Here is an 18,139-nt window from a genome sequence, read left to right on the forward strand (position 1 = left end):
CACCAAGGCAGATGGACTGTAAATGTGTGGTGCGGAATTATTGGCGGAAAAATTATTGGTCCTTTCTTTTTCAATCAAACACTTTCTGGAAATGTGTATTTAATTTATTTGCAAAATGATCTCCCGGTTACTGGAAGATGTTGATTTGGAAACAAGAGGGCAAATAATTTTCCAACATGATGGTTGCCCTGCACATTTTGCCCTTCAAGTTCGTTAATACTTAACTAGACAATATCGTTTGTGGATAGGAAGAGGAAGTATTTTTCCTTGGCCTGCTCGATCCCCAGATCTGACTGTTCTAGATTTTTATCTGTGGGGAAGGATTAAAGATTTAGTTTTTGTCATCCCACCCAAAACACACATTTCCAGAAAGAATAAATTCCTTACCCACAGCATAAATCCAGACAGCGGTTCTGTCAACGACGCAACGACTTCGACTGTGTATTGAAAATGAAGGAAAACAGTTTGAGCATCTAAGACACCATTAAAAATATAAAACAATTTTACGGATACCACTTCAGCTTTGAAACCCTCATATTTATTAATGTGTAGAAGAGAAACAATAACAAATCAGTTATGTGCCAGGGTGGATTACTAATAGTTATAGAGAGGACGCCACGTAATTAAACACCATAATACCAAGAGAAAGATGTTAATACTATTCTCTTATTTCCCTAAGACCCAAGCTTAGCATAAAGGTAAAAGTGCAATGTAATAATAGTATTCTATATAGAGGATGCTGCTACAATGTTACCTTAAGAAAAACAAGAGAAATTGTTGATAAAAGAACTAGAAGGTTAAGCTATGCTTAAATAATTACAACGATATATGTGATGAAGTATTGATATAACTTACAATGTTTAAGACCGCTATATAATATATAAATTTAGTCAGTTAAGCGTAATTCACTGTTAGTGGATGACGTTATAAGCTCCCAATGTCACATTTACGCATGACATATTATAATTAATACATGTATATTTTTGTAATAAAGTATAATACACTGTGATATGGCATATATAATATAAAATATAAGTCAAAAGAAATTAGCAATAAAAGAAAAAGTAAAAAACCAGTAAGTCCGAGTCACCACCCTCGCTAGTAGAGTCAAGCCACTCTACATACCCTCTTCTTGAGTATGCTTCAAACCATGGCGAAGCAGCCCCGTTGAATAATATAGCCACAGCGAAGCAGAGCTTTTCAAATAGTGGTCTCCGGGTTGATTCTTGAAGTCGTACAGCAACAGTACTCACAATAAGTCGATGAACCGACCCACAAGGCAGGGATAGGACCATTAACGGTAGTAAACCCTAAAGTTAAAGTTTTAAATTAAAACAAAACCCTCCACGGAGAGTTTTTCTTCCTCTAGTATAACAAATCTAGCTCCAGACAGATTACTCTGTATGTCCAAGTGATTCCAGCAATAGCAAAACTTCTAAAGTAACAGCAATTCTTCCCCCGATACCTGCCGATGGAGTTGGTAGCCCTCTTCCAAGGAATCCAGTCCAGTGAGCCGATGTTAAGGCTGGCAAATGAGATAAGTAGTGGGCCCGTGCTTCGAAACCTCAAATGAGTATCGATTTCCCATCAACTATATCAATCATCAAATCAAATGGTAAATGCCACTAGTGGCAGCGCCGGTTAGATTCCCCTTAACTGGGAGCCACAGTAACAACGAACCTGACCTAATTGGCAAAAATTACCGTATACTGCTCAAGCACCTTCTGGCACCATTAACTCGACTGAACTGAGATGGCCGAATGGAAACTCCCTATTTAAAGAGACGATGAAACTACCGGAAATCTAGTGCTATCCCTCTTCCTCGTCAAAACAAAACTATAGAAAAAAACAACCCATTTATATCTGCTACAAAAGTGACGAGTAGTGACAACAGCTTCAACTCCCGTTGCCAAGCATCGCCGGCGAAAACACAACATACGGGTGAAAGACGTCATACCCGAGTCAACACGAATAAGAGGACGTTAGACAAACTCCGTAGGCATGAGAAATCCAGCATCAAAGCCCTACCAGAAATGACGGTCACAGGCACCGCTGCCAATATTTTTCAGGGAGACCACGGTACCACCAGAAATTGTGTAATTATTGTATTTATTTAAATGAATTCCAAAAATATATACACCAAAAGATAGCCGAATCCCCGCACATCCCACTGAACCAACATCTAAGTAAATAGGTAAGTAAATAGTCACCATAAAATTATACAAGCCGCCATCACAGTTCGAACAATTCGCTCACAACCGCTGGGACTCTCAACACTTTCACTCCACAAATTCTGTATACAGATTATAGGATAACAATGAAATTCCCCTTTTAGAAAACAAACATCATATCGTGACCAATCAACAACAGAAAACCAGTGAAAAATACGAAATACCGGCACAACAGAGTGGTACCAAACTGAGACCACAACCATATATGGCTATGGAATTTCAGGAAGACATCTCGCTGAAAGGTAGCGGGTACATAAACTCGTATACGCCCATCCTGAACTGCGCAGTAGAGGGGTCTATTACTCTCTGGTAGAATAATGCGTTGGAGTTTCAATGAACTGGGCAGGGCCATTAAGAATTTGCTGGAGGCGTTGGTGATAGCGATGATGTCGATTTTGGTTACTGGACATCGATCGGAAACCAAGCAGATTAGTCATGTCACAGGGTGCAAAACCACAGCGAAGGGACTCGTGAGGGACAAGCTCAGGAAACGCATAGTCTCGGGGTAATGTTTTACATTGCCACTATAATGGCCCCTCAAAGAGAATTTATTAATAAGGTAGTGGACTTATTATAGTCAATAAATATTTGATTACTATTACAAGAGTGTATTTTTGTGGTCTCAACCTAGCAGAGACAACTTATTTGACAACTTCAACGCTTTATAACAAGAAAGGTCCCTAAACAGAATTGACCCGTTACAAACATTACTCCACTTATATATTATGTATAAGGTATTAAATGCTACTATAAATTCTAAATTATTATCTCTTTATAAACTCAGCTGACAGTAAAATACGAATTGCCCTGACTGATTCAAACCTCTGACGAGGAGATTGAACTTGATAAAGAGGAAGCTCATGGTACCTTCCAGACTGAATAGACAATTAGACATATTTTTAGTACCATTCTACCAAACCGATTATGGTATTAATGAGCCAATTATAAGAATAGTTTTGGAGTGCTAATGGTTTGTCGAGGCAAATAAGCTTTTTTGACTCTAAAATGACATCTTTTAAGAGGCAGTTAAAAAATATTATTTTATAAAGTCTCTAATTAATTCATCTACACCATTCCTTGATTTTTATACATTCTTCAGTACAGTGACTTTGTGATATGTTGTCTTTTTTCTTTGTTTCTTTGTTGTGATACTGTAATTATTTAGTGCTTGGTATATACAGAGTGTCAAAAGTGGGCGTCCAAATCAGAGAAGGCGATAGAGGAGGTCATTTGGAATCAAAATAGTCGTATATAATATTCTCAAATTGTTGATGGTTTAAAAATTATTAGCATTTTCAAATTTTTATAAAAGTCGCTTCATGCATCATGTAGAAATTTTATAGCAAGAATATCATAATTTATTTGCTTATTATTTGGTGCGAGTGTGACTAGAGGCATACTAAGAAAGCGTGCACCGTTTCATAAATTTTAATATGATTTCAATGGGTAATAGTTTTTTTCTACTACCGTGTGTAAAGTGTTTACTTTTTGACTTTGTCAACAAATGTTTTGACTTTTTTTTACCGCAAAGTCATTTAATAATGATATTTTTGAATTTTTTTTTGATCAAGTTTCCCATTGATCAAAAAAGGCTTATTTTACATACTTGTTACAAAAATATTTTCAGTAATAAGAAAAAAATAATTTCTTAATATGTTTAATATTATCATTCAAATTATTTGCGTTTCAACTGACGCTGGCAAAAATAGTTAACAACTCTCAGGAAATGTTACACCTTTAATGACGATTCTCATACGATAAAATACTTTTAGATAAATGATATATATGTCTTTTCTGATTTGTCTTTTTTCTCTTTTTTAAAAACGATTATTTCTGACCAACTGCTTTTGTCATCCCAAAAAATGGGGCTATTGTCTATTAAGATGCAGCCTTTCCTGACAAAACTAAATCTTTTTTCATAGTTAGTGGCCAGAAACGCTTGAACTCGTTGCACATAATAAGAATATTACATAGATAATAAGAATATTACATATACACATTCTTCTGTAAAATTCGATTTGTAATAGTATTTGTATTTGTATAATGTAGTAGTAATAGTACACATAAACATACTGCAAATATCTTAAAAATTATTTAATAAAAGCATGTTTATTTTTGGTCGTACATGTGCTTTGTAGCAGATCGATTCAAACGCAAAAAATTGTAAGTAAAACTTTAGCAGATTAAACAATTATTATCATTTTCTAAATAGTGACAGCGGCAATTATGTATGTAATTAATACTAATGAAAAGATACACTATTTAAGGCAACATTCATAACAAATACTAAGAAAATACCTGAGGATGTTCTTTCACTATTTCTTTTACAGAATACATGACGATTGACGATGATTTTTATAAAAAACACAAAAACTATAATAATTTTGAAACCATTATCAATTAGAGAATAATATATACGGTTATTTTGATTGCAAAAGACTTCCTCTATCACTCCCTTTCATCTAAACGTCTAGTTTTGCGACACCCTGTATTTCTTTTTATCTGTATATCATTATATACAGATACATATTTTTTTTAATAGTTTTTTTTGTATAAATATTCTATGTATGCTATATAACACTTTTCTAAGTAGACTTCGTAAATAAATAAATAAATAAATAATATTTTACGTAAAATAAGTACATACGTACATGTTTGCATTTAAAGTCTTTTATTCATACAAATTAGTAATTGAACTAACCCCTGCATAGGATCACATCCAGAACGACATCTTGGCACATCGCAAAGATCACCATCCCAACCTGGTAAGCACTTAACCTCACCTTCATCTGTGCAGATATAATGGGAATGTTCACTTCTGGAAGTTGGTAATTCACAAGCCTAAAAGAGTTGTGTGTCTTATTACCTAACCTGTGTATCATTTTAAGCAGTTTGCACTAAGTTATGTTAATAAAAATAGCAACATTAAGTGAAGCGGCATATTTATTTGTCTGTTATCGGTTTTTATGTTTTAAACATTTGTATTTTTTTAATCAACTGTATCATTCAATATATTTAAGAATTTTTTTTGTGCAGAGTATGTCCTAGTATAAGAGATCAACTAAAAGTTGAAAATATACTTATGAGACTGAATATATGGCTATGAGATTCATTTGTTATTTACATATTGTAAGTATTGCAAGAAATAAAACATTGTATATACAGGGTGCCTAAAATTAAGTCGGCACTATCAATAAGTTTTTATTCCAAAATTACAAATCTGGTTAAACTAGCAAAGTTAACGTAGATTTTTAACTGATTAATATAGTGAAAATCACATTTTCATTCAGTGTGGCCCAAATTGGGTGTACATGTATTGGTATCATATAAACTATAAGTGATAGAAAATTGGGTAAATGGAGAAAGTTGTAGGGCATTTAGTTACCAATTAAGTGCCGGTTTCAAAACGATTTTATCTTTTTCCGATTTTGAAATATTTGGACAAAATCAAAAAGTTGCTTTTTTGAAAAACGGCTGTATTTTTTTTGTTTTAACGTACTTTTAAAATCTGTAAAAACATTATTGGGACAACTTTTTAAGGACAACGCATACCTAAATTCAGTTTTTGTTTTTGACGTTTCGGTTCTAAGATCCCATCCTCAACTTCTTTTTTTCTTATGGCCGCCATTTTGTTTTTTTACTAAATTAAAAGATCTTTTTTGTCCCTTTAAAATTATGTTTAACACTTTATGAAAATATTTTATGTTTACATCAAAAAATTAAATAGTTTATTTTTTGCTGAATTGGCCATGGTTTTTATTGGCATTTTGTCGTACACACAATTATTATTAACTTACTAACTTGCTAACTTATACTTTTACGTAATTGCGAAATAATATAATTAACTACTTGTAACAATAATATTAAATGAAACTATTCAAAATGACGGCCATTTTGGTTAAAATATTTTTCAGATTTCTTTAAAACACGCAGGGTTTATTTAAGGCATTCTGAACTCTGTCCTCTAGTTGTTCGAGAGTCGCAGGAGGTTCAAACTCGTAAACTTCATTTGTAACATATCCCCAAAGATAAAAATCCAAAAACTTTTTTTTATTAAATACATTAAAGACACTACCGTTCAGCCAATATTACTTGTAAATAGTGTCTAGAAAATCCCGTTCTCACACCTCAGATTTATTTATTTACTGCAAAGCAAATAGTTGCCTTTTGAATAATACAATTATACAGTTATAATGTAATAGAATATATAGTAGCTAAATAATTAGTAGTTTTTCTAATTTTATATGTTGTTTAGTCGATAATATTATTACATAGATACATCCACAAGAGTACATCACCGTATTTTTTGATAAGGTAATTTAAGTTGCATTAACATTTTAAGAAAGTAGGAGTACCCCGCGGGAAATAAAAGTATAAGGATTAAAATAAGAAAAGATCAAAAAAATTAAGAATGTACCTATAAAATAAACCTGATATTCTTCACAAGTATTTATATTTTTATATTAGGTAATTTTAACCGTAAGTAAAAAAAACAGTTCTCGGTGAGCATTGCATATCAATGACTTATTGGTTATCTATAAAAAGGCTTTAATTTAACTTTTTTATCATAAAAAAAAACAGAAATTTTTTAAGATAGCGATTAGTCATTTAGTTTAAGCTAAAAAAGATACATTGTGCAGATGGGTAATCGAGCAATATAAAAAAACAAATTAGAACTATATATCTTAAAGACATACCTTCAATTTAACTTACAAATGTTATTTACTTAGTGCAAAATTTATAGCATTTTAAAATAGAAATTTTAAGTAATAAATCAACCCACTTGAAACTCTTGTAAGTCCGAATTACGACAAGGCTTTATATTTGTAACAGATAATACTTTAGTTAAAAATATTGGGACTGTCTCGTTAAGGAGCGTTTTAAATCATTATTGTTTGTCATAACCTTAAAATCGAGCAATCTTACTGTATACCTCAATATAATTACACGCGGAGTGTCCAGTTTAAAATAATCTACATGAGGATATTGGAAATCGTTAAAGAAACAGGGTTGCGCCAAATGAGAAAAGGATTGCGCAATCAATGGCCTTTAAATAATTTGAAATCTACTTATATGAACTCGGAAGAAGAACTCGAAATTTTCAGAATAATTAGAATGAGGCCAAAGTCAACTATTGTTTTTCTTGTGGGCGCCATATTGAATTTTTACATGTTCAAGTTTTCTTTAAAAATGCTCCTCAATCATGTAAAACAAGATTTCATGGTAATACGCTTCGATATTCCTATTATGTTATTATATTACTTTAAATTGATCATAGACGGAATACTTTGGATTAAAAAAGGTACTCAAGTCAACCACCATTTTTCCCGCACGCACAACATACATCGTCTTATTACTGCTTCGCAAATACTGCACATTTTCTGGTAATTCTGTTAGCAGCTTCTATAACATGTCTTAGCTCCTCTGGGCATCTCGGCATATGGTATACTCTAGATTATACGTCGCGTCGGTGTCGTATGATCTAGAGTATACCACATTTTTAAGGAAACGCCATGTCAAAAAATCACAACTGAAGCTATGTTAGAGTATCTTATTTAAAAATTGTGTGATAAAACATTCATTATGCGGCGTAGCACCGTCTTGTTGGGAATACGACTTTTGCAGGGTGGCTACTGGAGGTTTCCTAGTGCTTTGGGTATGTTAGTTTGTAAGAGGTTTAAATATAGTGAATTGGCTTTCATCTTGACTTAAAAAATTAAAAAAAGATTTGGGATCTCGTTCTTTTGTTAAATAAGCCACCGGTAAAATGCCATTCTTTAAATTGCATTGTCATTCTGGAGTCCCTGGCAGCCGCTTATGAGAGAAGTGATGTTTGTGACACTTTAAAATACTATTCGCCGCTGATCGCGCAATTTCTGTTGGTCCTTCAATTTGACGTAAAGACGTACAAGGTGTGGAAACAACGATTGAACTGTCATTTTTTTAAATTTTCGTTTGGAAGTTCGCTTTCCTTCACCTTAGCAAAACTCCCGTGAGCTACGAGGTTTTTCTTTAGACGTCTAGACATTGCTCTACAAGGTTGTTGTCTTTCGTGTTATTTATTTAAATGCATTTCTTTAGCTTCTGCTTCATTTCGATGATATAATTAAACATGATTCGAATAAAACACTTTAATAAATCGTATTTTTCATAATTTGAAAAGTTATTCACTTTGAAATATACAATTATAATTTTAAACTATAAATTTGCTCTATTCGATAAAAATTGAACCTATATTATGCTATTCCTGAAAATACCTGCCCAGAATACTGCAGGCTTCCAGTATTTAGCATACAAATGTAGCATAAAAATTTAGTTTAGTGATGATTTCGAATAAATCTCATACAGCAAGAATCATAATTGTTTATTGTGCACAATTTTAAAAAATTAGAGAAATTAAAATATGATAATTATTTGATGAAACTAATTTTTGTTGTTACTAAAACAACATAAAGTAATTATTCTTTCATTATTAAAAAAACTAGTTAAAAAATAAAAATCTTTAAACAGCGTGTAATTGAAGTGGTGTAAAAAAATTTGGGAGGTGATAATATTCCTAAAAAGAGTAAAAAAAGTTTTTATAAGTATAGTACGGAAAAAACATATTAAGGGAGTTAGGGGCACTGAAAAGGTATATTTAAAAACCCGTTTTTTTTTTTAAATTGCAGGCTTAAAAAATGATATAAGATTTTAAAAAAATTCTCTGTCATTATAACACTTCAATTCTCTGACAATGTAAATTTTGATACGGAAAAATTATTTGGAAAATCGAAAAAGGTAGCTTAGGTAAATAGAAAAAAATTTGGGAGGTGATAATATTCCTAAAAAGAGTAAAAAAAGTTCTTATAAGTATAGTACGGAAAATACATATTAAGGGAGTTAGGGGCACTGAAAAGGTATATTTAAAAACCCGTTTTTTTTTAAATTGGAGGTTTAAAAAATGAGATATGATTTTAAAAAAATTCTCTGTCATTGTAACACTTCAATTCTCTGACAATGTAAATTTTGATACGGAAAAATTATTTGGAAAATCGAAAAAGGTAGCTTTTCAAGGGTCGGGGTTAGTTTCGGAAATAACTTTATTGAGATTATTTTGGTTGCATTGTGGATTAATTCTTTAAAAACTACATAGTTTTTTCTACAAAAAAGGTACTCGCTAGGTAAAGGCTCTAGGTAAAAAGGTATTTGTTGCACATCGCCCAGAGCGATTGTTTCCTGAAAGGGGAAGGCAAAGAGTTTGCTCCAAAGGATTGCTAACTAGTTAATAAGGATAAACTTTGTTAAGGCAACATAAGTAATAGCTTTTCAAAAGTTATAAAGTAGTTATTAAATAATTATTGAAAAATCTAAATTTTTCAATTTTTAAAACATGTTATTGCTTTAAAAAACGAAATAAACTAAGTATCAAAAGTTCTTACTAAAACAATCTATTCCTTACTTTGTTCATAATAAATGTTCAAAGTGACCACCAATTTAATGCAGACATTTGCTCTTCATCTCTTCAATCATATACCCTGTGGAATATGGTGTTGTACTCTGGTGTTGTACGAATGTGATTGGAACTGTGAATAATGCGTTGCCGCAGTTTCTCTTCAGTATTAGTCGCGACTTATTAAACCAAAGTTTTCAGGTGGCCCCAGAAGTAAAAATCTAGTGGTTTAAGATCCGGTGATCTTGCTGATCCAGCTTGTGGATCACTATGTCCTATTTAACACCTCTCAAAAACTTTGTTTAAATGATTTCTCACCGAAAGCGGAAAAAAAGCTAGTGCATCTGTCTCTATGCAATGGAAACTTTTGTCTAAAAGCGCTGGTAGATCACGTATTAGAAAATTAAGTTAACTTCAACAATTTAGCCTAAAATGTGTATTCTTTTAAGACATAAGCGACTACCAGTTTTCTTCATAATTAACGAATGACTCGAGCGGGATAGTCTGTCGGAGCAAGAGCTTGTACCCTTTGGATGTGATAAAGATATAGGAGTTGAGTATTAAGGGTCATCCACACAAAATGGCGACTCACGTTTTCCGGCGTTATAATTCTCCTTACAGATATCCCCGAATCTTCCTCTACATATGATAAAATGCGCTCGCCCACATTAGGTGTACGGCCGTAATTACGGCCACGGTCTTGGTTCCTAGGTTCAAATAAACCTGTGTCTCTTAGGCGCTGATGAAGTCTCGCAAATGCTCTGCAATGTGGATATTTTTAAACATCCAAGTGTTTAGCCAAAAGACTATTTGCGTTCGCTTTTCCATAAATAAAATGCATATCTGCCAGTTCAGGCACAGTGCATTCCTTAATTTGTCAAATGTCACGTTAATTCCCACTTCAACAATAATAAACTGACAAAAATACTTATAAACCAGAACATTTTTTTGGCGAACATGCAAAATAAATAAAGCTAGTGATAAGACCGCATACCTTCTGAAATGAAACAAATAAGGCATTTAATAAGAAATTCTGGTATTTGGCTTATTTCTTTTTTTAGAACTATAAGATGATTTAAAAAATCATCAAATTTTAGTTTTTCAATTAATTATTTAATAACTAGTTGATTACTTTTGAATCGCCAAAACTGCCATAAGTTTATGTTGATTAACCAGTTAGCAACCCATCAGAGCAAGCTATTTATGTTCAATTTTTTCGAAAACCATCGCTCTGAGCGGTGTGCAACAAGAGTACCTTTATTATAGGAAAAAGTATGAGGTTTTCAAAAAATAAACTTACGTTGTGAAAAAAAAACCTCAAAAGAAATATTCACGAAACAATCCTCTACCCTTGCAAAAACTACCCTTTTCGAATTTTCCAAATACCTTTTTAGTATCACCGTTTGATTTAGGATTAAAATTTATTTCAGTGCCCCTAACTTCCTTAATATGCATTTTTCTACTATACCTATAGAAACTTTTTTTACTATTTTTAGGAGTACTATCACCAAAAGATCTTAATCAAGGTAAAAAATATTATAGTCGTAGACCTGATTTTTACTTAGGCTATTTGAAGCAGTTACAATTATTATTTAAAATGAATATTCCATAAGAATATATTGTTATATGCAAGTCACTTTAAATGTAAATCGATTAATTTTTTACCTGTTTTTTCCATTTAGGCACATATTTTTCACAAAAGACGCTAGAAGTAGCACCGGCTATTAACAATAAAAGAATATTCCACTTCATTTTACACAAAACTTACTTGTACGAGAGCTAGAACAATTTCAAAAATAAAAATGGTATTTACTAAAATATTTTTTTTTATATTAAGCGAATCTTAGGAAATTATGAAAAGTCTTATCTTAACCATGAACTTGATTTTACGACTGAAGAACGGTACAACAAGCGGATACGATGACCTCATTTCCTATTAGCGTCTTCGGTGGTAACTGTTTTAAATTTTACCAGGTTAAGTTAAGAAGTACGATCTTTTTAAATTATAATATAAATCCATACTTTTTCTAAAAATTTATTAAAAACATAATTATATACTTTGATTAATGTTTCTGAATTTAGTAGTCATATGTTACTTATCTAACGATTAATCCAATCTGGAAGTCACGGTATCTAAATTCCATGTTCTAAATACCTAATGTGTACCATTTCATTAAACGTAAACATTATATATCGACTGTTTACTACCAATACCTCCAATCTTCAATTCTGGTTTTCGCATATAGGAGGTATTATAACAGTCGATATACAGAATAATATCTATTCTGTATATCAATGCGAACAAAGGCTAATATTTCATATACTGCTGATTAACAAAAATTGCTCGGATCCTGTGATTTTTCTTTTGAGGTAGAAAGATCTTGAGCACATTATCAGCTTTGTAATTTTAATCCTCTCGTAAAGGTGAGCTCAAAAAATATTATCAGGGACAAGTATTACGTTATTTTAAAGGTAATTGAATTCTCCTTTCTTCATCAACAGCGCAAAATTGAACAGAATTAGAACACAATTATGAAAATGAAAATTGAAAATCTCTTTTGTTATCAGTCATTAAAAAATTTGATTCCAAGTGATCCATGAAGACCATCACCAAAAATGGAGATAAGCAACTGCCCATAGCCACGCCATCTGGCTATTAGTAAAACGTATTATTGAAAAGGAAAAAATCTTAAGAAAGGCAGTAATGTTATTAGGGAAATAAGATTATTATAATTTATTTTGTCCCTCAAAACATTTTTAATGATATTTACACTTTCAGATTTAGGTACTGTAGTGAAAAGATTAGTTAGACATAAATTATGTAACTTGGGTAAACCGTATAGACGTGGGGTTCTAAAAGTGCTTAATATTATAGGAGCTGCAGTAAATAACAATACTATTGCATCCTCTGCGGTGGCATTTATGCTAACTAGCCCATGTTCAAGTTTTAATGAAGGTATTCATATATGTATGTCTTGTCTCCAGAATGAATTCGAAAATGTTATATCAGTTTATTAAAACAATAGTTATAGAAATATATAATATTTTAGAGGAAATTGGTTACCTAGTATGTTGTACAGTTTGTGATAATAATATAATAGTAAGGCACTGAGTAATATTTCAGCCTTTAATAAACTCATCATGGTTTACCCACATACTATTGATCCAGCAAGAACCTATTTTATCTTTTTGGCACAGTTCATTTATTGAAATATATTTCTAATAGCTAGCTTAATTCAAAAAAGTTAAAAGCTTAAAAGTTTTATATCCATCATCCATAGAAAGACAAACTCTTAAATTAGCACTTAAAATTTTTAATCCTTTTGTAATCGAGACTCTAAAGAGCTTTGTTAATAATATGTCTTTTTCACAAGATACAGCAGTTTTTATTAGGATGGCATGGTGGAAAATTGTAAATGTAAAAACTCCCCTTAAGGAAAAACATTTACTCGATAAGTATCAAGAACCTTTCACCAAAATAATATTAAAAGCATATTTAAGAAAAACTAGTACTCAACAAATACAATAAGGGGTTTGTGCTTTGAAATTTTGTTAAAAAAATCGAATGTGGTGCGACTAAGGGTTATGTTCACGTCCTGGCAGCCCTTTTTAAACCAAAAAACCTTAAATATCATTCAGAAAATGCACATACTATGATCATTTTACGTTATAACTTCTGATGATTTATATACACTGCTAAATGCCTAGGCCTACATATGGTGACATCACACGTCGGCCTTATTATAGGAGGTATTGGTACATCTCATTTATGCGCCTTTAGCTATAATGCTTTTTCATGCATATAACACTCAACTCATTTTCAGTTAGCATTGATCAAATTTCTTTAAATTCATCTGATTTGATTAATTTGTATTATTTATAACTATTATTTTACTGCTTGAGTAAGCTTTAATAAGAATATAAATGTAACTAGTATTCAGGAAAGATAGCACAATTTTTAATAGGAATAAAAGTTTTTAAAATATTAGTTTGGCTTTCTTTACACCATAAAGAGAAGTTAACACTTTTTTTGGATTTATAATGATCACCTACAAAATCTTGTTTTATGCCTAAGCATAAACAAAAATGGTATTTTCTAATCTTAAGAGTTTTTAAAAATTCCGAGATTAATTGTACGACAGTAATGAAAATGTTTCTAGGGGGTTTAAAAGGATTCTATTTTAATTTAATTACCGAAAAAACTCCTTGACCAAAAGCACCTTTCAAGAGTACCATTAAAAATAATTTCTTAATAGCTTTTATACAAGGTGAAAGGGCCAAATTATTTTTAGCTAATTTTTTAGTTCTTTTTTGTTCATCAGATATAAGTAATATAAGATAAAACAAGTTTATAAGTTATCATTTTATAGATCGATAATATACGGTTATTATGCGTATTAAAAAGAGTAACTTAGTAAAACAAATGTTTTGTGTCAAAAATGCTTTATATTAATAAACATAAAAAATATTACAAAATCTTATATTAAATACCAAACAAATAAAAATAAGATATAAAAATAGAATATAATTATAAAAGACTATAAGATTGAACACATACTTAGCGCCTATAGGTATAGTGGTAACTTTGAAATAAATATAGGAGGTTTTTAAATTAGTAGGATGAATCTATGAAATTTATCAACTCATGTTACTAACCAAGCGATGACTACGTCAAAAAATATAGATAATTTTAAAATTTGATGACATTTTATGGTTGAAAGGTGGCTATATTTTGACATATCAAACAACTAAATATAGCTTCTAATTTAATTGGAGCCAGTATCAACCTGCTCTTTCTTATAATAAAAAAACCCAGGTGTCTTTGTTTATTATAATTTTTTTCTTTCAAGCAAATCTATAAGAGAGTTTATTTCTTTTGAATATCGTACAACCGTCTAAAAAAATTAAATATTTTTTTTGACTTAAAAATAGAACCCATAATATTTTTTTGTTATCTCAGATTTTTGACATTAAAGCAAGTGAAACAGAAATCTGACATCACGCCGGGAATTTTCCATGATTTTGCTGCACTGCAGCGGTGAGTGACAGTATCGCTTTCGGTCAAATCGGAAGTGATATTTAATTGTTTAATATGTCAAAATTTGACCACCTGTTAACCACAAAATATAACCTAGTTTTAAAATCATGTACTGACTTATCTCTTGGCTAGTAATATCATTGACATCCGGTATAGCCCAGAATAAGGGACACTCTCTCTAACTTCTTTACTTTTTAAGCATATTAGATGAAACTTGGTAGTCCTAAAACTGATTATTCTCAATACGGTGGATTTTGAAAAAATAATTAAAACTCAAACATATATGTTTAGTTATTTTGAACATCCATGTGCAACAAAAACAAAAGCAAAATATGACCAAAATTCTTTTTCCATGGTTACTTGATGCAAATGTAGTATTTTTAAATTTTTCATAGAATTTTATTCAAAAACTAAATATATTAAGATTTTTTGTGATTTTATATGTTAATAAAATGACAAGTACGCTCTCTTTATTTTAAAATATCTAGGTTGTCATAAAAATATCTAAACAAACAGGAAATCACATTTGACGTTAGAAAATTAAGTCAATTTTTCATTAAACCGCAAGAGAAAAATATCAATTGACTACAAATTGGCAAATTATGGTATCAAGTGTAATATTGGGCTACCCGAAATCTATAATAATCCATTAAGAATATTCTTAAATTTAAGCAAAAAGCTAGAAATTTTTTGTATAGTAGTTATTGGAATATAAAATATAAGAGTTAATTGGTCATAACCTTTCATGGCGACTCAATATGTAATTTGTTTTTCCTTAAATTTAAAAAAAATATGGTATAATATAGTTCTTTCTATTGTAGGTACTTATATGTTGGTATATAGGTCCAGTGTTCTGAATCATGTAAAATTTTCTTTTTCAAAGATTCACACATCAATTGTTTTTTTTTAATTTTTAAGTTTCAGGTAACTATTTTATACAGAGTGAGCCTCCAGAACCGCATTAATCATGTGTAAGGAAACTGCGTAGGAAAAATTTTAAACATTGGTAGTATACTTAAATCAATGAGGGCAACTCGGCTCAGATATTTTTAAGGTGGCGGCAGTTCCAGTTATACTAAAGTAGTAAATTATAATTGGTAATTATTGTTCGGTCTGCAAACGTCATTTTTGGCATAAAATCTTAAATATATCAAAAACAGTTAGACTTAGATATAGAATTATAGATAAGAAGTATTTAGAATCCAAAAATGTCTTAATAAATAGAGTGTTTTATTGAAAATAACACGGTTGACATGTACTTCTGGTATAATGATATGACGCTATATTGAAAATATTCTGGCAGAGTCGTCCCCGTGCACTTTAGTATAGTGTCAAATTTTCAGACTTTTCCTAATTATAGTTTTCCCACAATCGATCAAGGGGGTTGATGGAAATTTACCTTGTATTATCTGTTTTCTGGACATTGCCTCATTTAATTTTTTTTTATATGAATAGTAATTTTTTTAAATGAAAATATTTTATTCTCATTGTAATCGGTCAAAAGTAATATTATGTCCAATCCATTTATATATTTTTTCTTTATTTAATACCCTTTTTTTAAATCATCTAAAAATTATAAATCTTTATGAATAGATCATATTTTATTTTTTTAAGTTTGTATCTCTTTAGAACTTACATGATGTCAAAAAAATAACATATGTATTTATACAGTGATAAAGTAGTGATTTGTTTAAGTGACCCACATATTTCAGGCCTAAATTTTGCATACTTTTACTGCCGAAATTTAAAATTTTCTACCTTTTTGCTTAGCCTATGCACACGTTTTCGATTAAATTATATTAGTTTTTTTTTTGTGAAACCATATTATGCTAAAAAATGTCTGTGCCTTAATACAATATAAAAGATAAAAATTAAATCAAGGTATAATTGCCTTATTAAGAACTCTAATTAGAGGATCATAAATGACTTTTCTGGCCTTCCTTCCCACCACAAAATCAATGTGATTAAAATTAGGAAGATCGATTTTTCTAAGACCGTACCTTGCTTTTGCATTTAGATTTCTATAAAGATGTTTGGCGTCCTAAAATACAAAAAAATATATGGCATAATTCTAGTAATCTCACGTATTTACCTTTTCAGGTGTAGCCCAGTCTTGAGTACTATAAACGATATAAGTAGGAACTTCAATTCTTGAGATGTCAAATAAAGGCGCTTCTTTTGAGCCGTACTTCTGCAAATTTACCTCAGGTGGATAGTTGTATTTTCGGAAGTTACCCAGTACCAAATCTGCCGCATGGTTAAGTATTTGTATCGAAGTACCACCTGGTAATTGGCGAAAAACAACTGGAATTATCTCCTGCCAAATAATAAAATTTAAAGTAAATAATCGAAAATCATCATATCGAAAGAACATAATCTTAATATTAATGCCAATAGGATCTAAGGTATTACTTTTTCCCAATAAAAATCGTCGAGCTAACATTGAAAAAAATATATACGTTCAGTATAATAAAATAATAATCTTGGCTTATGCTGAGAGCGTCAAGATTCTAGGTTTAACTATTCATTCTTCTTTAAGATTCCAAGGACATATAAGTGCTGTCTTGCAGAGGTGCTATTTGCGTATGCGTTTATTCTATGCTAAGAAGCATATTTTAGATTCTAAGACAAGAAAAAACTCTCAGTATCGTTAGTGTTATCCATTTTAAATTATTGTTTTATCGTTTATTATCCTTGTCTTAATAAAATAACCCAGCAGAAGCTGCAAGGTGTACAAAATGCATATTGTCGTACTTTGTGTAAATTAAGTTTTTAATAAAATTTGATCATATATCCATCAATTGCAGTGGCTAAAAATGTCATTTCTTTTTAAGTTTCATTTTTTTACATTTATGTAACAGCTCTATAAGAATTAAACGAAAGCGAAAAATTGAACTATTTGTTAAATAAAAGCTGAAAGCTGAAATTAATTCCACGAAATGCGATGCATGATAGAGATTTAAGAGATAAGACTCTGACATTGCCACACCACTACACAGCTCATTTCTCACGTAGTTATACTTAGAATGCCGCAACAATTTATAATCGATTTAGACTTAGTTTTTCAAAAGGAGGTGGTTCAGTTGTTTATCCAACTCATCCTGATCGGTCGCCTATTAGCCAAAGCATGCTAAGCAGAGTTAAAGCAAAGTTTCGTGAATTCGAGCATGTTTGGGATACGGTTTTATAATTAAAGAAGATAAGCTTAACGTTCTGTTAACGATCCAAGATAATCTCAAGGCCACAATCGTAGGCATGGTTTCTAATATTAATCTACCACGTTCTACTGTGCATAAAGTATTGAAAAAAAGCAAAGTTCCACCCTTATAAAATATTCTTACTTTAAGAACTATCGGAGGATGATTTTTGATTTCCGAAATGAATTTTGCGAGCAAGTGCAGCAATTATGTGATAATAACAATAATTTTGTAAGACGGATAA

General features: G+C 31.0%; 1 protein-coding gene across 2 annotated transcripts in view; it reads right to left on the minus strand.

The window, feature by feature from the left end:
• LOC126738429 (lipase member J-like) overlaps positions 1–18,139 on the minus strand; it is a 71,857-nt gene that overhangs the window by 21,080 nt on the left and 32,638 nt on the right. The window contains exons 6-8 of one of the 2 annotated variants that reach the window (XM_050443769.1): positions 16,791–17,015; positions 16,699–16,739; positions 4,933–5,072 (exon numbers count right to left, since the gene is read on the minus strand). In XM_050443769.1, the coding sequence (XP_050299726.1) occupies positions 4,933–5,072; positions 16,699–16,739; positions 16,791–17,015 (406 nt within the window). The remainder of the gene's footprint in view (positions 1–4,932; positions 5,073–16,698; positions 16,740–16,790; positions 17,016–18,139) is intronic. The other variant, XM_050443768.1, reaches the window with a different exon arrangement.

This window comes from Anthonomus grandis, chromosome 7, assembly GCF_022605725.1.
Source record: "Anthonomus grandis grandis chromosome 7, icAntGran1.3, whole genome shotgun sequence".
Lineage (NCBI taxonomy): Eukaryota > Metazoa > Arthropoda > Insecta > Coleoptera > Curculionidae > Anthonomus > Anthonomus grandis.